A 22165-nucleotide genomic window follows, 5' to 3' on the forward strand; every position below is an offset into this window, starting at 1 on the left:
GTAGGCCTGTACTGTGATAGTGTCATGCAAAACAACGAGGGGTGCAACACCCCCTCCATGAAAAACATGACCACACCATAACATCACCGCCTCCAAATTTTACTGTTCGCAGTGTGCACGCTGGCAGATGACGTTCACCGGGCATCCGCCATACCTACCCCGTGCCATTACACTGTCACATTGCGTACCACGAGTCGTCACTCCACACAATGTTTTTCCACTGTTCAACCATCCAATGGTTAAGCTCCTTACATCAAGTGAGGTGTCATTTGACATTTACCAGTGTGATGTGTGGCTTATGAGCAGCTGCTCAACCATGAAATCCAAGTTTTTTACACCTCCCACCTAGCTGCCACAGTACTTGCAGTGGATCCTAATGCAGTTTGAAATTCCTGTGTGATAGTCTGGATAGATGTCTGCCTATTACATATTATGACCCTCTTCAACTGTCGGCAGTCTGTGTCAGTCAACAGACAAGGTTGGCCTGTAACATTTTGTGCTGTATGTGTCCCGTCACATTTCCACTTCACTATCACATCAGAAACAGTGGGTGGAGGGATGTTTAAGAGTGTGTAAATCTCGTGTACAGATGTATGACACAAGTGACACCCAATCACTTGACCACATTTGAAGTCCGTGAGTTCTGCGGAGTGCCCCATTCTGCTCTGTCATGATGTCTACTGACTACTGAGGTTGCTGATATGGAGTACCTGACAGTAGGTGGCAGCACAATGCACCTAATATGAAAAACATCTGTTTCTGGGGGTGTCCAGATACTTTTGATCACATAGAGTATATACATTCAGAATCACTATAAAATAACATTTGTTATACACATGCTAGAGAAGATGACTATTTTATGAATAACTCAGATTTCAAAATTCATACCACCATGTATCAACATTCCTCTACTACCTTGGACACTGTGTGGAAGATTGAATAGTGTCACACATTTCGTGCATAGTTTGTGCAGTAAAATTGCATAAGAGGGTAAATGAACTTCATATATGAAATTTGAGATGTTGTCTACCATTTTGGTTTATAATGAATCGCTGTAGGAAAGTAATGAAAGATGATCAAACAATGGCAATACTCATGCTGAAATATGTTCAGGTTAGAATTCGTCGAACAAAGATGCATATTATAGTGATGACAACCTGTGTTACTGTACACCCAATTTAGGATTGGTTATTTCTGAAATGCTTTTTAGACAAAGATGATTCATGAGAGAAAGTACATAATCAATCAAAGAACATCTCATATTATTGTTCAGTGGACCTGCAGTTACTTGAAGTGCTAATCCAGAACAAGTACCAGCATGTAATGCAGGTGACAAAAAATTAAACTCCCCCAAATGTGAAATCACATAAACAGACACCCCAGTGGGGGGAAAACTGAAAGGCCTCAATAACCTCTGCATATTTTCCTCAGTAAGTGGTCCTGCTGCACCTGTGAGACCCTTTCAGGATCCCAGTCCCAGTAATTTGTTCAGATTGTTGATGTATGATTATATAATTCAGTGGACTGTTATGCAAACTAATCTGTATACTGAATAGGTACAACTGAAAAATGAGAGACTTTGCAAACCCACAACCTGTGGGGAGATGGAAACGTTTCTCGGCATGAACATTCTCATGGGCATAAAACCACACACAACTCACAGGGATTACTGGACTTCAGCAGCTGATCATCATGATAGCTACATTAGCTCAATGGCAACTTAATTGTTTTGGCTGGCTTTTCTCTCATTAGCATCTAAATGACAACAGCTGCATGCCAACACAGGCTGAGGAGAGAATGATAATTTGTACAAGTTATGGCTATTTTTGTCTATGGTGGGTGAAAAATTCCGAAGTGCCTATCATCCAAGTGATGTTGTTGTTGTTGTATATGATTTGGTGATCAAATTCAAAGTTAGGTCACCATTGAAACAGTACTATCCCCAGAAACCAATCAAAAAGGGTTATAAAGTGTGGATGTTAGCAGACAAGTCTGGTTATGCTCTAAAATTTCACATTTATACTGGCAAAACAGGCAACATAATGGAAAGATGTCTTTAAGAGAGGGTGGAAAATGAGCTGCTGATAGGTCTTGAAGGAAAAAATTATAGAGTTTCCTTGACAATTATTTCACCAGTATACAACTGCTAGATGATCTAAAAAGGAAATGAATAAATGCATTTATTACTGTCAGTATTACAAAAAAAAGAATCTGCCCAAGCTGAAACAAGACAGAACTAAAATGTGGTGAATACAATCTGTCTTCAAGTGATACTGGGTTGTGTACTGTAAAACAGAACACAAAAAGAGATGTGCATTTGTCGTCAAACTTTCATGATCCAAGAGCCACAACAGAAGTACTGAATAAGGAACAGAATGGAACTTTGATAAGACTGTCTTGTCCTCTACTGGTGGTTGATTACAGTAGAAATATGAACTATATCGATAAATTTGATCAAAGGAAACCAATATATGAAACTGACGGAAAGAGTCTGAAATGGTGGCCTCTTATCTTCTGGTAATTTATTGATGCAAGTATTGTGAATGCCTCTGTTATTCAAAAGGAACTGAATCTTGAAAAAATGATTATGAACTTTCAGAGGAGGTGACTAGAAGTCTTGTGAATGGTGCAAAGGTTGCTTCAAGGAAGAAACCCAGGCACCTGAGCAGTCCAGTGCAGATAAGCAAAGAAACCTGTGCACCTAAAAGTATGACAAAATTCAGTGCCCCAAGCACAAAGAACTGCATGACAAAGATGTTCACCATTCAGCACCAAGGGATAGCAGATACAAACCAAACGTATGTGTTGCATGTGCCATGTACCCCTCTACTTAGGAAAAAATAACCCTTGTTTCAAAGACTACCACACTGCCTGATGTGTTACACATTGACAGTTTTCTCTATTTCTGCAAGAACAAATCCTGCCATGTAACACATAATGTACAACCATTGTTTTTTAAAAACACCATAATGTCTATTATTGTTCTTATTCTAATGTAACCACACAAAATTATGCCAGTTTTTTTTTTATAAAATTGTTCAAGTCAGTTGTGTGCAATAAGTGTCAAAACTTTACACAGACATTTGACACCTTGCCCAAGAACCATTTCTATATATAGTCTATTGGAAAGTCTCAAACAACATATACAACAATAATCATACTGCTGTGAATACTTTATCAGATTATTGTTATGCTTAACTGATTTGCAACATTTTTGTGCTAATGATTCCGGTTGGTTGTTTAACTTGAAACCTTGTCTGTGTGTGATTAATATGAGTGAACACAAAAATGAATGTAAATCTGAGAGAAATTAACAACAGAGGCAAAGAATGTTATAATTATTTCCATTTTTAAAAAATTATTGGCTTGCTTTGATCTTCACATCCTTTCATGTTTTAGCTTCTGTCCATCAATGAGATTTTCGTGCTGAGGATTGTCAGTGAAAAGCTAAGTGTTGAGGAAAAAACATTGTAAAGGATGAACTTAGGTTGAAAGATGCTTCCATTTCTGGATGACACTGACTCTACCTTTCACTGTATAATTTGCCATCATTTAAGGTGCATAATTGTTGATGAAGTCTTCTCGTGTTATCAGCCAAAAGAAGGAATTATTCTTCACAACATTTCCAGAAGTTTCCTATGTGTCATCTTCAGGCGAAGTGTTGGGTTCATGTCCAGTTTGTATTTTGGCAGACACTGGACTGTATGTTCCTCTGACTCACCTGCAATGACTGGACCGACCATGTACCTCCACTCCAGAAGGGGTATCACTAGCAGTAGTGGTGGTGGTGGTGGTGGTGGTGGTGGCGGTGGTGGCGGCAGCGTCGGCGTCAGGGCGACCCCCAGCATGTTGGAAGGTCCTGCTGTCACATTTCGGCGTCAGGGCGACCCCCAGCATGTTGGAAGGTCCTGCTGTCACATTCTCATGCTTCTTGTCTGTTCCCTTCACCATCTTTGTTGCTTTCACATCAGAGTGCTTTTTCTGTATTCTCACTAGTGCTATATCCCATGCAGAGCTGAGTCGGAAACTGCTATCCCGGTTCACAAAATCATCATGAACATGTATCTCCTGAATGAGATTTTCACTCTGTAGTGGAGTGTGCACTGATATGAAACTTCCTGGCAGATTAAAACTCTGTGCCCAACCAAGACTCGAACCCAGGAGCTTTGCCTTTCGCAGGCAAAAGCACTTGCTCGCGAAAGGCAAAGGTCCCGAGTTCAAGTCTCGGTCGGGCACACAGTTTTAATCTGCCAGGAAGTTTAACATATATCTCCACTGCCTCTTTCATGATCCAGTCCCAGAACCTGTTTGTCTGGCCAATACCTATGTCTATTCAAAATGAAACATATGACCTCTGTTGAGGCTGTGCTTTGCCGCTGCAAAATTCGTCTGTTTGGCCTCAGTGGGCACTTCTCACATGTTCTGAGCTGAACTGTGAAATACACCATTGTGTGTGGCCAATATACTGCTTGCTGCATTCACAGCTGATGCTGTAGGCTCCAGATGTCAGCAGTTCTAGTTTGTCTGTCATTGAGCCAAACACATTTTTGGTTTTAGCTGATGAGTGGAAAATGGTTTTAACATTTTTGTTTTGCAATATCTTTGCAAATCTTTCCCGTGGGCAGCCCAGCATATGGTATGAGTGCAAGATGCTTTATGTCTTTTTCTGGATCATCATCTTTCTTCTTCTTGTTTGGCTGGAGAGCACGTCTTTATGTGTGTCTCTGAGTAGCCATTCTCATGCAAGGTTTCTCTCAGACGCTGTGACTCAATGGGTAAACAATCCTTGTCACTTACATCCTGTGCTCTTTGAACCAAGGTGGTGAGCACAGATCTGTAGACAGAATGTTCCAGTGTGCTATCAGTTTTCTTCCTTATCAAAATATTAAGGAAATACAGGCATCCATTTTCCTCTACCTCCATGGTAAGCTTTGTATGCTGTTAAGGCTGTCAAGAAATTCTTGCCCTTTTTCTTCACCACGTGGCCACACCACAAATGTGTCATCCATCTATCAGTAGAATCCCTTTTGTTTCATACATGTTGTTTTAAGAGCTATTTCCTCAATGTGTTCCATATACAGATCTGAGATGACTGGTGCCATGAGAGATTCCATCCCAACTTTGTCTGACTGCTAGTAGAACTTTCCACCACATTAGAAGTGGGTGGTAGAGAGTGCATGGTGAAAAAGTTGCCCCTATAAAGTCAAAGAGTTCTCTAGTGGTAAGTGTGTAGAGAGAGATGTGATGTTGAAACTGACTAGGAGATCATCCTTGTCCAGCTGTATTCCCTGAAGCACCTTCACAAACTCAGCTGAGTTTTTGACATGGTGTGTGCAGTGATCCACTAGAGGCTGTAGTAACTGTACCAGTTGTTTAGCTATTCTACATATTTGTGAATTTATGTCTACCATTAGATACAGTATAACTACCTTCTTGTGTATCTTTGAGAGGCGACATAACCACAGCTCTCAGCTGACACATGTCTACAGAGTGGCAAGTTAAGTGTTAATCATTTCCTGTGTTTTATTCATAGTAAATTCATGTGTGTTTTTCTGATTAAGAGGTTCAATCGTGTGTTTTTGTAAGGGCAAATTCATTCAGTCTGTGGCGCAGTAGTTGCTCACTGAAAAGCCAGCTACATAGCTCATTAGTGCATCAGCATCCATTGGTAACCCATCAGGAGGGTAGCAAGCTGCATATGTAGAATTCCAACTGTTTCTATAATTTACTTCCTCAGTTAGTCTTGCTAGGATGGTTAGAATGTGTGCATGCTCTGTGTGGATGGAGGAGGAGCTGGCTTCAGTTCATGAACAGCTGAATGTGCTTATGGCTATGGTCAGTCACCTTCACGCTGCTGCCTCAGGGTGCAGCAGTGGCAGAGAATCTGGCATGTCATGTGGGACACCTCAGGTGTCCCTTGTTTTGTCCATGGGCTCTGCTGCAAAGGCACCTCCTAGTGTACTTCATGTATTGGATCAGCTTCACAACATAGTGAGTGGCACGTGTAACGCGTTTGCATGGCTCGAGGTGGAGGTCCAGTGTGAATAATTAATGGCCATCTGGCCTCACCCATTCACCATGTGAGTGGACTAGTGGCTACTCCTTCAGCACAGTCTGAGCAGGCCCACAAAGGGGGGGGGGGGGGGGGGTAACAAGTTAGCTGGAGCTCCAACAATTGTCATGTTGTGGAGCCCCTCCCACAGATAGTGTCAGGGCTGGAAAGAAAGCCAATGTGCACTCAGTATTTTTTTTGGGGGGGGGGAGGGGTGGGGGAACTCATCCAAGTTGTGGAGATGGCCTTGCCTGCAGCTATTGAGTGTGCAGGATGCAATCATCTGTAGCTTGTAGCTCACACCAGCACCAATGATACCTGTGAATGGAGGCATGAGGCCACCCTCAGTTCATACTGGTGGCTGGCGGATATGGTGAAGACTGCTGGCCTTGCACATGGGGTGCAAGCAGAGCTCGCAATTTGCAGCATTGTTCCCAGAGTTTATTGGGGTCCTTAGGTTTGGATGAAAGTGGAGGGTCTCAACCAGAGGATTTGTTGACTATGACAGTCTTAGTTTTTTAGACTTGTGTCACCTGTTAGGGATTTGTAGGACCACCTTGACAGGACAGGGGTGCACTACACAAAGGAGGCAGCTGCTCAGGTAGCAGAGTACTTGTGGAGGGCACATGAGGGTTTTTTAGGCTAGGTAGTAGTTTGAGGTACTCGGATGAACACTTGCCAGTTGATATGCAGCAAGGGAAGCTGGATCACATTCAGAGTAAAGACACAGACAGTCAAAATTTTATCAGTAAATTGTCGAGGTATTCATAACAAATTTCCCTAATTTACTGCTCTCCAGGAAAGTTCTCATGCTCAAAACATTCTTGGAACTGATAGTTGGTGAAACCCGAATTGGAAAATCTGAGATATTTAGAAAGTCTTGGAACATATATATCAGAAAGATAGATTAGAGGCCATAGGAGGGAGACTGTTCATTGCAGTTGACAAAAATGTTCTCTCTTTTGAGGTCTACACTGATTGTGACAGTGAAGTTATCTGGTCGTGTACACTGAAAAGCCAAAGAAACTGGTACACCTGCCTAATATCATGTAGGGTCCCTGCAAGCATGCAGAAGTTCCACAACACAACGTGGCATTGACTCTACTAATGTCTGAAGTAGTGCTAAAGGGAACTGATACTATGAATCCTGCAAGGTAGTCCATGAATCCAGAAGTGTATGAGGGGATGGAGATCTCTTCTGAATAGCACATTGCAAAGCATCCCAGATATGCTCAATAATGTTTATGTCTGGGGAGGTTGGTGGCCAGCGGAAGTGTTTGAACTTGGAAGAGTGTTGCTGGAGCCACTCTGTAGCAATTCTGGAAGTGTGGTCTGTATTGCCCTGCTGGAATTGCGCAAGTCCGTCAGAATGCACAATAGACATGAACGGATGCAGGTGATCAGACCGGATGCTTACTTACATGTCACCTGTCAGAGTCATGTCTAGACATATCAGGGGTCTCATATCACTCCAGCTGCACATGCCCAACAGGATTACAGAGCCTCCACCAGCTTGAACAGCCCCCTGCTGACATGCAGGGTCCATGGATTCATGAGGTTGTCTCCATACCCATACATGTCCACGTCCATGTCCATCTACTCGATACAATTTGAAATGAGACTTGTCCAACCAGGAAACATGTTTCCAGCCATCAACAGTCCAATGTTGGTGTTTATGGACCAAGGTGAGATGTAAAGCTTTGTGTCTTGCAGTCAACAAGGGTACACAAGTGGGCCTTTGGCTCTGAAAGCCCATATAATGATGTTTCACTGAATGGTTCACATGTTGACACTTGAAATGGTTGTACGGGAAAATTCCCACTTCATTGCTACCTCGGAGATGCTGTGTCCCAGCGCTTGTGTGCCGATTCTAACACCACATTCAAACTCACTTAAATCTTCATAACCTGCCATTGTAGAAGCAGTAAATGATCTAACAACTGTGCCAGACACTTGTTGTTGTATATAGACATTTCCGACCACAGTGACATATTCTGCCTATTTACATATCTCTGCATTTGCATACTTATGTATATACCAATTTCTTTGGTGGTTCAGTGTATAACAGGTGTAGATGAACCCAAGTCAATAGCTGAGTGTTTTTATCAGGGACCAAATTCCACTGTGACAGTTATAGTGTCATTCACAGAAAGCAGACAGTCAGTAGAGCATAATTACCGAGATCATGCAGTACTACTTGGAGTTAACTTTAACCTACCGATTATAAACTGGGATTTCTATGGATTCATTGTGGAGGGTACAGACAGACAGTCATGCAAAATACTTTTGAACACATTTTCTGAAAACTGTCTTGAGTAGCTAGCTCAGCAGCCCACACGCAATGGAAATAGCTTCGATCTTTTGGCTACAAATAGGCCAGACTTATTGACAATATAAGTACAGAAAAAGGGACGAGTGGTCATTTCATTGTAGCAACAATGGTTATGAAAGTTAATTAATCAGTTGAAAAGGTTCGGAGAGTGTTTCTGCTAGATACAGCAGATAAGCAGTGGTAAGCATTCACTTAGAGAGTGAATTGACATCACCTAGTTTCAGGAAGATGGACTTAGAGAAATTATGGGCAAAGTTCAAGCAGATTGTAAACTACCATCTGGAGAAATATGTCCCTAGTAAATGGATAAAGGATGGAAAAGACTCACCATGGTTTAATAACAAACTTCAGAAAATGCCAAGGAAGCAGAATTTGTTGCACTCTTGGTTCAAAAGAGGTTGCATAAATGAGAACGAGGAAAGGTTAGTACAGATTCATGCATCTTTGAAAAGATCTTTGCATGAAGCATACAACAATTGCCACCACCATACCGTAGCATAAGATCTTGCAGAGAACCCAAGAAAATTCTGGTCCTATGTAAAATTTCTAAGTGGGTCAAGACTTCCATACAGTCACCAGTCTGGTGGCAGTCAAAGACACCAAAACAAAAGCTGAAGTCCTAAATCTTGTGTTGAAGAAATCATTCACATGGGATAATTTTACAAACATACTGTTATTTGACCATTGCACCAAGCTCCATACAGACAACATAGTATTATTGTCCTCAGTTTAGAGATACAACTGAAAGAGTTGAAAACAAAAGTCACCAGGTCCAGATGCAATCACAATTTGGTTTTGCAAAGAGTACTTTATGGCATTGGCCCTTACCTAGCTTGCATTTATCATTAATCTCTCACCCAACAAGCAGTCCCTAGAGACTGAAAGAAAGCACAGGTGATTCCTGTATATATGAAGAGTGAAAGAACAGACCCGTAAAATTACAGGTTAATATCCTTGATATCGGTTTGCTGCAGAGTTCTTGAACATATTCAGAGTTCAAACATAGTAAATTTCCTAGATCCTGAAAAGCTGATGCCAATGAATTAGCATGGTTTTAGGAAGCATCACTCATGCAAAACTCAGCTTGTCCTTTTCTCACATAATATACTGTGAACAATGGATGAAGGGCAACAGGCAGAGTCCACATTTCTAGATTTCCAAAAAGCATTTGACACAGGCTGTTAAGGATATGAGCATATGGAATAATTCTACATACATGCAAGTGGCTCAAAGACTTCTTTAGTTTGTTGTCCTCAAAGACTTCTTTAGTTTGTTGTCCTCAACCACAAGTGTTCATCAGAGACAATAGTATTGTCAGGAAGGCCCAAGGGAAGTGTAACAGAACCAATGTTTTGCTCAATATACATAAATGATTTGGCAGACAGAGAGGGCAGCAATGTGCGGTTGTTTGTTGAAGATGCTGGGGTGTATGGTAAGGTGTCGAAGTCGAGTGACCATAGGAATATAGGATACGTTTAAACAAAATTTCTAGTAGGTATGTTTGGATACAGAATTAGCAGTGTGTGGCTTGACACAGTCATGTCCTATAAATATCTGGATGTAATGTTGCAAAGTGATATGAAATGGAATGAGCATTTGATGAATGTGGTGGGGAAGCCGAATGGTTGACTTCAGTTTATTGAGAGAATTTTATAAGAGTGTGGTTCATCTGTAAAGTAGACCACATATAGCACACTAGTGCAACCTAATCTTGAGTACTGTACTGGTTGAGTGTTTGGATTAAAGGAAGACATGGAAGCAATTCAGGGGTGGGCTGTTAGATTTGTTAATGGTAGGTTCAAACAGCATGGTAGTGTTAGGGAGAAACTTTGGAAGCTAAAATGGGAATCAAAGAAGAGAAGGCGGCTCTCTTTTTGAGGAAAATTATTGACAACATTTAGAGAAATGGCATTTGAAGCTAACTGCCAAATGATTCAACTTCTGCAAACATATATTGCATGTAAGGATCATGAAGAAAAGATATAAGAAATCGGAGCTCATATGGAGGCATATAGGCAATCTTTTTTTCATTACTATTTGTGAGTGGAACAGGAAAGGAAATAACTAGTAGTGGTGCAGGGTACCCTCCACCACGAACCTTACAGTGGCTTGTGGAGTCTCGATGTTGATGTAGATATAGATGTACATGTAGTGGTATTGGTGCTCTGGGGTTCAGCTTCTGAATATATCCTTGTCTATTCCTGAGTTGTTTATGAGTCCAATTGTCTTCCTAGTCACAGCTAATGTAGGATCCTTCCTCATTGGTGTGTAAGCTGGGCCCTGTAATAGAGTCTCAATCTTATGCCAGATGTCATCAACTGAGTGTAGCAGCACCATCACATTGTCATTATCAGATGCTAGGATGACTGCATAATCTCTTAGGTCACATATCACTCTGTATTCTGCTGAGGAGATATTACTTTTCGGCACTTTTGATTTTTCAAAAATGTCACCTCTTCGGTATAATCAGAGGAAAGCCATGAATGGGTTGCTCCACACTGCTGATGAGGTCCTGTTTGGGTAATGTGTTTGGAACCGATGCAGAAGATTGAGATGCTACTAGAAGATTCAACTTACAAGCCAGTGGCAAAGGATACTACACCAGCTGTGATTCGGAAGACAATCTCACCCCTAAACAATTCAGAAATAGTGAAGGATATGGTCAGAAAGCTATAGCCAAGAGCACCGATACCACTATTGTTATATGACCTCCCAAAGGTACACAAGATGTGCGTTACACTATGTCCAATAGTGGACACAATAAAATCACCAGATATGGAATAGTTAGACACTTGACACAGTTCTCAAGCCTCTCATGGGTCACTGCACACATCATGTGAAAAACTCAACTGAGTTTGTGAAGGTGCTTCAGAGGATACATGTGGACAAGTGTAATCATGTAGTCAGTTTCAGAGTCACATCTCTCTCCATGCAGTTACCACTAGAGGTCATCTTGGCGAATAAGCAGGCACTTTGAAGAAGACTTTTTTTTACTGTACTGCCATGTGCTCACTGCCACCTGCTCCCCATGTGGTGGAAAGTTCTATCAGTAGTTAGATGGAGTCGTTATGGGATTCCCCCTTATGCCAGGTGTTGCAAACCTACATATGGAACACTTCAAGGAAACTGCTGTCAAAGCTTTGTGACTGAAACCAAAGATATTCTACCAATAAGTTGATGACACACTCATGGTATGGCCACATGGTGAAGAAAATGTGCAAGAATATGTTGACCACCTTACCAGCATATATAACAATATTAAGTTCACCACAGAGATAAAAGAAAACAGGTTCCTGCCTTTCCTCAATATCCTCATAAGGGCAGGGACATTCTGTCTATATGCCTACATGTCACTAGCTACCACCATTCAGCACAATGCAAATCTGTGCTCACCACCCTGGTGCATGGATCACAAGACATATGCAACAAGGAGAGTCTACCCATTGAGTGAGTATCTGAGGGAAACCTTTCACAAGAAGTTATCCCGAGACATGTAAGAGACGCACTCCAGCCGAGCATAGAGAAGGAACAGGATGTCCCAAAAGAAGAAAAAGCATCTGGCATTCCTTCCACATGCTGGAATGCTCATGGCAAAGATTGGCAGGATATTTCAGAACAAAAAAAAATTAAGACCATTTTCAGCTCATCGGCTAAAATCAGAAGCAAGTTTGGCTCAATGAAAGAACTAGAACTATGGTCACCTGCAGACTACAGCATGAGTTGTCAATGTGGCAAGCAATACACTGGCCACAGGCAATAGTGCATTTTGCAGTGCTATTCAGAACATGGGAGAAGTATACACCTCAGCCAAACAGACGAATCTGCAGCAGCAAAGCACAGCCTCAAGGTCATATGTTTCATTTTCAACACACTGTGTGTTGTGCAGGACAAACCAGTTCTGGGACTATCATCAAAGAGGAAGTGGAGATACATGTCCATGATGATCTCGTCAAACAGGCAGTGGATGGAATGGACAGGCACCACAACGACGAGATGCCTGGAGTCCTCTCATCACCACCACCACCACCACCACCACCACCACCACCACCACCACCACCACCCCCCCCCCCCCCCCCCCCCCCCCTGTTCCGGAGTTGCAAGATAGGCCCAACTGTTGCAGCAAGGCAGAGGAGCCTGCATTCCCGCATCTACAAGAGATAAAAACTGGACTTGAACCTGACACTTTGCCTGAAGATGATGAGTAGGAAACTTGTCAAAACATTGCCATAGAATAATGCCGTAATTCAGCCTGATAACCTGTGAAGACTTCATCATTGAAACTCGCCAAGAAAGCCTGCATTCCAATATGTATGATTTTTATTTGGCTTCTCTTTCAGAATTCCAGTAGGTTTTAGTAATTTGATCATGTTCTGCAATGCTCTGTGCTCTGATTGTAATACATGTTATTATGATTACCATTTTACAGTGAATTATCCAACTGGCTATTCTCAGACGGCAGGTGGCACCACAAGCAGTGGAGGGTATATAAATGTGTATCATAGTGAGGTGGGGGGATGCAGAAAACAGTGAAGTCATCATTGTAACGTGGAAATGGAGCCATTTACGTGACACAAAAAAGGACATGAACATTAACTTTTGGGACTAGGTTGGAACCATTTCTGAAATGACAAAGTTTGTGAACTGTTCGTGTGCTATGGTGGTGAAAGTATACTGTGCATGGCAAAATAGTACTACCAAAAACAGGTGCAGCTGTGGTGCAACATGGGCCACAGATGACAGGGTTGGGTGACAACTGTGGAGATATTTACAGGCGAACGGTCATGCAAATGCTGAGCACCTGACCGCCCTGGTGAATGAAGGGACTACCAAAAATGTCTTCTTAATGACCGATCACTGAACATTGCTGCATATGGGCCTCTGCAGCAGGCACCTGGTTGATGCATCCATGCTGACTGGTGTTTATTGGTAAGAAAGGCTGGACTTTTCACACTTATACCACAACTGGATGTTCACCAAGTGGTGACATGAGGCCTTTTCCAGTTTTATGCTCCATTGGACAGATTGTTGTGGGTGTACAGCATGAAATGTCTCAAAGGAAAGAGTCATGTCATGGTCAGAAGAGGGAGTGTTAACGTGTGAGAAATGTTTTTGTGTCAGTCTCTGGATGATCTCATCATTCAGGATGGAATAAAAGGTGTGCATCTATGCTTGGGGACCATATCTACGACTACATGCACTTTGCATTTCCTCAGCATGATGACATCTACCAGAAGTACTATGCAATATGTCACAGCTCGCAGTGTATGTGCATTGTTCAAAGAGCGCCAGGGGAGTCTACTGTACTCTTCCGTCTACCAGACTCCCTGATTTAAACCCAACTGAGAATCTGTAGGACCATCTTGATTGAGCTGTTCATGCCATGGGTCCTCAACTGAGAAACCTAGTGCAGCTGGTCACAGCACTTAAGTTGGCACAGCTCCACATCCATGTCAGTATCTTGCAGAACCTCACTGACATTCTTTCTACACGTCCCTCAGTAGTCCGCAGAGTAAATACTGATTATTCAGGCTTTTGAGAGGTGGCCACATTAATGTGACTGGAGAGTGTAGTTCACAGTCTGCTCTCACAATAGTGTGAATAGAAACTTTTTTAAAAAAGTGTTTCCAGTTTGGGTGAAACACGTGCACTGTGAAAATTCAACCCACTAGTAAATATGTTTCATGGTTTTCATGCCTTACTATGAAGCTTTCACATTAGACTTCCTAACTGTCATCTTGTCTCTTCTGGCAATTGTTTATTTCAAGAGTTAGCCTTAATCACAATGTTTTTAGTCATAAGTATTAAAGAATTTTGAAGCCATAAAATCTCATCCTTTCATAAATCCATGAACACAGTCTTGTAGCCCTAATTTCTGTTTCCAAAGATGTATAATTTACCTAGAACAACTTTTTACTCTATAAAATATCAGAATTAAAAGATGCAAGTTTCCAGAAAATACTAGGTGGACTTTTGTAAATTTCAGTGCATGTCAATACCTGCACAATGTAAGACAGAATCCATCAGTTACACCCTTTCGAGGATATTTAACCAATTGTCAACCAAAAGTGTCTTTGCCTAATGAGTATCTGTGTTCTGTACTTACACTGTTTTCACGTTATTATCTAAAATCGAATAACATCGTATTTTAACATTTTGTAGTAACTGTTCTACATACTACTTAAAATAGGAATCGTGCATAAAGTGTCAGTCGGTCTGTAGTGTAATCATCGCATCATGTGTGTCAGTCACCAGTTTTTCATGTAAGCTTGTGCTGACCAATAATTGGGTAATGTTGATGCAGTAGTATGTATGCAACATTCAGCCATACAAAATTGTGTAGCAGTGTATGCTGTGTGTGTTGGAAAAAAAAAATGGTTCAAACGGCTCTGAGCACTATGGGACTGTGGTCATCAGTCCCCTAGAACTTAGAACTACTTAAACCTAACTAACCTAAGGACATCACACACATCCATGCCCGAGGCAGGATTCGACCCTGTGACCGTAGCGGTCACGGGGTTCCAAACTGAAGCGCCTAGAACCACACAGCCACACCAGCCAGTTGTGTGTGTTGAAATTTTATAGAATTATGTAAATACAGTCATTTCTGTGCAACAGTAATTGTGTGTAGATGAAGTATTATTGTCATTTTTGTGGGAGTTTATTGATCTGTTGTGTGAAACTTATCAAAATTAATATACAGCTGATGATTATCATGATAGGCAATGGTAAAAGATGAATATAAACTTAAATATCTACTCCTATGAAGCAATGCACAATTATTAAAAAGAAAACACCACTTCACGAACCTTTTAACCAGTTAATAAAAGTGTATTCACATAATGTTTATTAAAGTGGAAAAATGCTAGGACTGGCTGGAAATCAAACACCCATTCTTTTGGATCCATACTCTGGCACTCAACCACTGAGCCTAAGAATGAATTTTTTAAATTAAATCTTAAAAGTAATCCATGCCTAAAATGACAAAAATTACAAGGAATTTAATATTTAGATGTGCTGTATCTGAAATACTGTAATCTGAGGGTGAGATAAGTAATAAGTCTACAACAACATTTGGCTAAGATATTTATTCAAGAAAGCAGCATACATCAAATTTAAAATCTTAACATACAAATTAATGTACGTTTCATTCACTGAGCACAAAGACACACAACACTGAGGCTTCTTGAGAAGTCGTCATTCCTGTTTTGTTTTCCTTGCATGTGCTGAAAATACTAACATCATGACACCTACTCATGTATATGATCCCAGTTTTTGTTGTTCACTTAAATAACGTTACAATTTTAGCCTCTAATAGGTCATCTTTCGAATGAATTTGTAAGTTTACAAAATTTGTAAATACCTATAAAATCAGAACTTAAAAAATACTGAAAACATTAACTACAGCTAAAACGGTGAAAAATTACTTTAAACACTTTGAAACTCTTGGAGAACCTCCAGTCTAAGTTCTGGTGCAGCTTGGACGTAATTTAAGCAGCTAATCTTCATCCTGAAAAAGACCAGGGAAAAAAATAACTACAGTCAATATGCATGTTTTATATGAACAAATTTTTCCACTAAGTATGACTTATGTTTTACTTCCGCTGCACAAAACTATTTTCTGTTCATCCCTTTTGACCATCTCCAGAGGAGGGAAACCTCAATATGCAAGATTTTGAACATCTGAAGTCAGCAGTACAACAGTGATGTTATATTTATTAAGAACTAGCTGAGAAACATGGTGTTAAACTGTTATTTATTTATTCCAATCTACTAGTCAATCTCCCCCTCCCCCTCCCTCCCCCATTCTCACAGTCCACCACTACCTCAATGGGAGGTTATTGGTTTTTACCCTTGTAGGTTTTCTTTCCAAATAATAAGATATATCTACACCAAGTTTGGTTGACATTGATCCTGCAACTTACGAGGTTATTTTCAACATATAACTTTTCACACATATGATCAAAAGTAGCCAGACACCCCCAAGAATACACATTTTTCATATTAGGTGCAATGTGCTGCCACATACTGCCAGGTACTCCACAACAGTGATTGCAGTAGTCATTAGACATCGTGAGAGAGCAGAATGGGGCGGTCAGCGGAACTCAAGGACTTCGAATGTGGTAAGGTGATTGGGTGTCACTTGTGTCATACGTCTGTACGTGAGATTTCCACATTCCTAAACATTCCTAGGTGCACGGTTTCTGCTGTTATACTGAAGTGGAAATGTGAAGGGACATGTACAGCACAAAAGTGTATAGGCCAACCTCATCTGTTGACTGATAGAGACTGCCAACAGGTCAAGAGGGTTGTAATGTGTAATAGGCAGACTTCTATGCAGACCATCACACAGGAATTTCAAACTGCATCAGGGTCCACTGTAGAACTATGGCAGTTAGGCCAGAGGTAAGAAAACTGATTTCATGGTCGAGTAGTTGCTTATAAACCACACATTGCACTGGTAAATCCAAACGACACCTCACTTGGTGTAATGAGAGTAAACACTGGACGACTGAACAGTGGAAAAAATGTGTTGAGTCATGAATCATGGTACACAACGTGGCGATCAGATGGCAGGGTGTGGGTGTGGCGAATGCCCAGTGAACGTCATCTGCCAGCGTGTGTAGTGCCAACAGTAAAATTTGGAGGTGGTTATGTTATGGTGTGGTTATGTTTTTCATGGAGGGGTGTTGCACTCCTAGTTTTGTGTGGAACTATCACAGCACAGAACTACATTGATGTTTTAAGCACCTTCTTGCTTCCCACTGTTGAAGAGCAATTCAGCAATGGCAATTGCATCTTTCTACCTGTTCATAAGGCATGGCCTGTGGTGGAGTGGTTACAGACAATAACATCCCTGTAATGGACTGGCCTGCACAGAGTCCTGACCTGAATCCTATAGAACACCTTTGGGATGTTACGGAATGTCGACTTCGTGCCAGGCCTCATAGACCGACATTGATACCTCTCCTAAGTGCAGCACTCCGTGAAGAATGGGCTTGCCATTCCCCAAGAAATCTTTCAGCACCTGTTTGAACATGTGCCTCAAAGAGTGGAAGCTGTCGTAAAGGCTAAGGGTGGGCCAACATCACATTGAATTCCAGTATTTCCGATGTAGGGCATGATGGACTTTTAAGTCTTTTTCAGTCAGGTGTCCAGATACTTTTGATCACATAGAGTATATCTCTGATTCTCTGTTGTTTTACACTTGATGACTCTAGAGAAGATGCTAAATTTATCTGTGGTATTAAGTTGTGTTGCTCATGAAACACGTTAATAAAATTACTGGCTCATTGCAATGCTGTTTCTCGCAACCTGGTGGACACAATGAACAGCAAAAGTAAGACAAATTGCATTTCATAGTTTTAAAAGTCTTTAAAGTAAAAAATACCAACAGGTAATTTTTGAGCATTTTTATGTCACACCTTTTACCCACACCCCTAGTAGTAGTGATGAATACTACTCCCACAGTATTTTTATATTCTTCAGTTTCTCTGCTTCTCGTTATGCTCATTATCACTTGTTGGTAACTTAAATGAGCTTTGCACTCTTCGTCTGTTTCGTTTTTTCAATTTTTTGTTTTTTTGTTTTCACTGTTTTGCTTCAGAAGTGGCAAGATTTCCTGCTATTATAAAGCTGTCATGTACATCAAGAAGCACTTTGTGCTACATTTGCAGGCATGGAGTACCTGAAGAAATTAGTGGTACAAATAGTAAAATTTCTGAAGCCCCTCACGTTATTCCACTGTTAGTTGCAACAGTTTTCAATGAAACTGAATGAAGAAAATCGAGACACTATATAATACTGCATAGTACATTGGTCAATGCCCATGGTAGTGGGAGAAATATGCAGGCAGGCTGAGTGCTATGGCACTTGTGCCAGGTCAGGGCTCATGAACCAAATTGGGATGAGAATAGGAAAGGCCTGAACACACTCTTAAGAAGTTAAAATGTTAAAAGACACAGTAGATCTTGAGGAAATGGCAGATGAAATGACATTTGGAAGTATGACTCCATACTTTGAAAACTGTCCAATCACCAAGGAGTGTACAAGTAGGAATGTGCCTGGGGGGAACAATAATATGGAACTGCAAAGCAAGCAGGCAGGCAGGCAGGCAGTAAGACTATACAATTCAGCAAGAAGGGAAGGACTATGGGCAAAATATAAGGAGGCCCTTGTTTAATATTACCTTGCTATTATGCAAGCAAAACTATCATCCTCGAAGGTATCTGTGAAAATTCTCCCAAGAATATGAACAAATCCAGGAGTAACACTAATGAAGGAGGATGATTGGTATATAAGGACAGCCATGAGACACTGGACGTGCTCCTCAAGCCTCGCTTCCTTCAGTCCTCTCTTGCAGCTAACACATCAACATTCAGATTCCCTGTGAGCTATTGGCTAACCAGTAACCATAGGAGAACCAGGAATCTGCCAGAGAATATGCAAACTTCAAGAAAATGCAGTGAATGGTAGGAACACTTCAGCAGTTCAAGTTGCCAAGCCTACATGGAATCTTTCCAGCTCTATTGCAACAAGCAACAGAAGCATTAATTCGACTTCTAGATTTAGTCTTACAGCACAAGTAATTCCTAATGCTTGGAGGACAGCAAGGGGTATTTTCATTTTGAAACCAGGGAGAGGTGATCATATCAAAAAAAGGACATGAGACAAGTCAGCCTGTTCTCCTTTCTTGTAATGGCATTAGAAACACTGATTAGTGTGCATGTTAGGAACAGGAGGTTAACCCATTTTCCTCTACAGGAAGACAAGAATGCATCTCAATCAGGCAAATTGAGTGAAACAGCACAAACTTTTTGGGAAGGTGGAAGAGCATCTACACTTTCAGAGAATTACTTGGCATCTTCCTCCATAGTGAAGGAGCTTTTGGCAAAGATGACCTTTAAATTCACAATCGGAGCTGCAGAAGTGCATGGCATTAAGAACATGCTGAGGCAATGAAAGGTAGAAGCTACCATGATGGATGAGAAAATGACTATGAACATTACCAAAGAGTGTCCACAAGGAGGGGTTTTGTCCCCACTACTGTGGAATCAGAGTTAAATGCTAGAGGTTACTTTTGCCAAGAGGATACATCTGATTTAGTCATAATAATACTTCATAACTTTGCAAGCTTTTAGAACAATTGCACAATGCACTGTGAACACTGTGTAAAACTGGTGCAGGAAACAGGATCTTAAGGTCAGTCCCATGGAAAGTGTTTAAGTCCCATTCACAAGGAAGAATATCCAGGACGCATGGTGGACTCTCAAGCTCTTCAACAAAGCTCTACCAATAGATGAGGGTAGCAAAGTATCTATGGGTAATCCTGGATGTGCAATAAACATTGACATCTCACAAAGAATATAATATGTTCAAAGGCAGAAAGTATTCATATGCATTAGACATGCCTGCAGTAAAAACTGAGGTGTAGGCCTCAGGAGCATTTACTGGATATACTGTTGTGTCACAAGGCCTAAAATGTATTATGGGACTACAAATATGAAGAAATAAAATAGAACAGAAGATGGCTACTGAGGAGCTTAGGGAAGTACAAAGATTGGCCTTCCTAGCCATAATAGGTGGAATTAGCAGCACACCCATAGTTGGGATGGAGACCCATTCCTTTATTTACCATATTAATTATATTGGTGTGGGATTCTGGTAACTTGTATGCCCCTGCTGTTGCCTAGTTGTAATCTAGGTGAATGGGAAGAATCTCAGCCACCAAAAATAACATAATAAAATTTATTTTGCGGTGGTGATATTTGCAACTTAAAAAAATGGTTGAAAACTCGTGGTTTCACAGAGATGTACTAATTTATTACATGGCCAGTTTCAGTCATGAACTGACCTCCTTCAGTTGTTTACATACAACAGGAAACCAAATTTGGGCCCACTGAGTAGTTACACATAACAATCTTGAACACAGTACTGAACCTATTGGGAACTTTGGTGGCTAAATCAAATGCTGAAAAAAAATTCCCTGACAATTACAGCTGTCAGGAGGAAGATGTCAAGCAGCTCATGATCTGGCCATAAGTAGTAGTTTAACCATAATTTCTAGACTTCAGTGATTTATATGGAATAATATTCACAAATTTTGATGTACTTAATATTTGGAAGTGTGTAACTATATGACTTATAAAACTCAATGAAATTCATTTTTAATTCTAGGTTAAAAGTGCAGAATTCTGTGAGATTTTATTAAATTCTTGAAATTCCCCAAGATTTCTTCCAATTTTTCCAGGTAAAATTTAATTCTCTGAGAATTCCATGTTTACCAGTAGAATTGCCATCCTGTAATAAGATATGGGACAAATCAATTACTATCAACCACCATGGTACAAGTTAACTCTCCAGTTAAGTATAAATCAGGAGCTATATAATGCCAAATAATTTGGTGGCAAAGCTCTTTTTTCCTTCAAGTCTTCAGTCTTCAGTTTGATGGGGCTCATCAGAAATTCCACTCCTGTGCCAACCCATTCATCTCTAAGCAGTGCTTGCAGCCTAAATCCTCAATTATTTGCTGGGTGCATCCGAATTTCTGTCTTCCTCTACAGCTTTTACCCTCTAAGGCTCCCTCTACTTCCATGTAAGTTAGTCTCTGATGTCTTAACAGATGTCCCATCATCCTATCCCTTCTGCTTGTCAGTATGTTCCTTTTATTCCTATCCTCACAGATTCTCCAGAGGATCTCCTCATTCCTTATCTATCAGTCTCCACCTTAATCTCAATATTCTGCTTCAGCACCACACCTCAAATGCTTCTATTCTCTTCTGTTCCAGTTTTCCCACAGTCCATGTCTCACTGCCATACAATGCTGCACTCCAAACATACATTATCAGAAATTTCTTACTTAAATTAAGATCCATGTTTGATATGAGTAGACTTCTCTTGGCCAGGAAAGCCCTTTTTGTCAGTGCTAGTCTGCATTTTATGTCCTCCTTGCTCCATCCATCAAGGATTATTTTGCTGCCTAGGTAGCACAATTGTTTAACTTCATCTACGTAATGACCATGAATCTCTATGTTTAGTGTCCTGCTGTTCTCATTTTTGCTACTTCTCATTACTTTTGTCATTCTTTGATTTACTCTCAGTCCATATTCTGTACTCATTAGACTGTTCATTCAATTCAACAGAACCTGTAATTCTTGCTCACTTTCACTGGGGATAGCAATGTCATCAGTGAATCTTAACATTGATATACTTTCACCTTTAATTTTAATGCCACTCTTGAACCTTTCTTTCTGTTTCCATCATTGCTTCTTCAACATATAGATTGAACAGCGGGAACTGAAGACCACATCCCTGTCTTACACCCTTTTTGATCTATGCACTTCATTTGTGATCTTCCACTGTAATTGTTCCCTCTTGGTTCTTGTATATATTGTATATTACCTGCCTTTTCCTATAGCATACCTGTTTTTTTCTTTCACAATTTCAAATATCTCGCATCATTTTATGTTGTCCAATGATTTTTCCCAGTCGACAAATCCTATAATGTGTCTTTATTTTTGCTTGCTTCCATTATCAACCATAATCTGGTGCATTTACCTTTCCTAAATCCAAACTGATCATCACCTAACATATCCTCAATTTTCTTTTCGATTCTTCTCTGTATTATTCTTGCCAGCAACTTTAATACACAAGCTGTTAAGCTGATTGTGCAAAAATTCTTGCACTTGTTAGCTCCTACAATCTGCAAATTGTGTGAAATCTTTTTTTTTCCTTTTACACCACTTCCCCCAATGATTTTCGAAATTTCAGTGGAGTGTTATCCA

The 22165-nt window shown here is 40.7% G+C and overlaps 1 protein-coding gene across 1 annotated transcript in view; it reads right to left on the bottom strand.

Annotated features, from left to right (window-relative positions):
• Positions 1–15454: 15454 nt before the first annotated feature.
• The window catches only part of LOC126298271 (uncharacterized), a 325333-nt gene continuing 318622 nt past the window's right edge, over positions 15455–22165 (bottom strand). The window contains exon 12 of the mRNA XM_049989571.1: positions 15455–15891. Within this exon, the coding sequence (XP_049845528.1) occupies positions 15880–15891 (12 nt within the window). The 3' untranslated portion in view covers positions 15455–15879. The remainder of the gene's footprint in view (positions 15892–22165) is intronic.

The sequence above is a fragment of the Schistocerca gregaria genome, chromosome X (assembly GCF_023897955.1).
Source record: "Schistocerca gregaria isolate iqSchGreg1 chromosome X, iqSchGreg1.2, whole genome shotgun sequence".
NCBI lineage: Eukaryota > Metazoa > Arthropoda > Insecta > Orthoptera > Acrididae > Schistocerca > Schistocerca gregaria.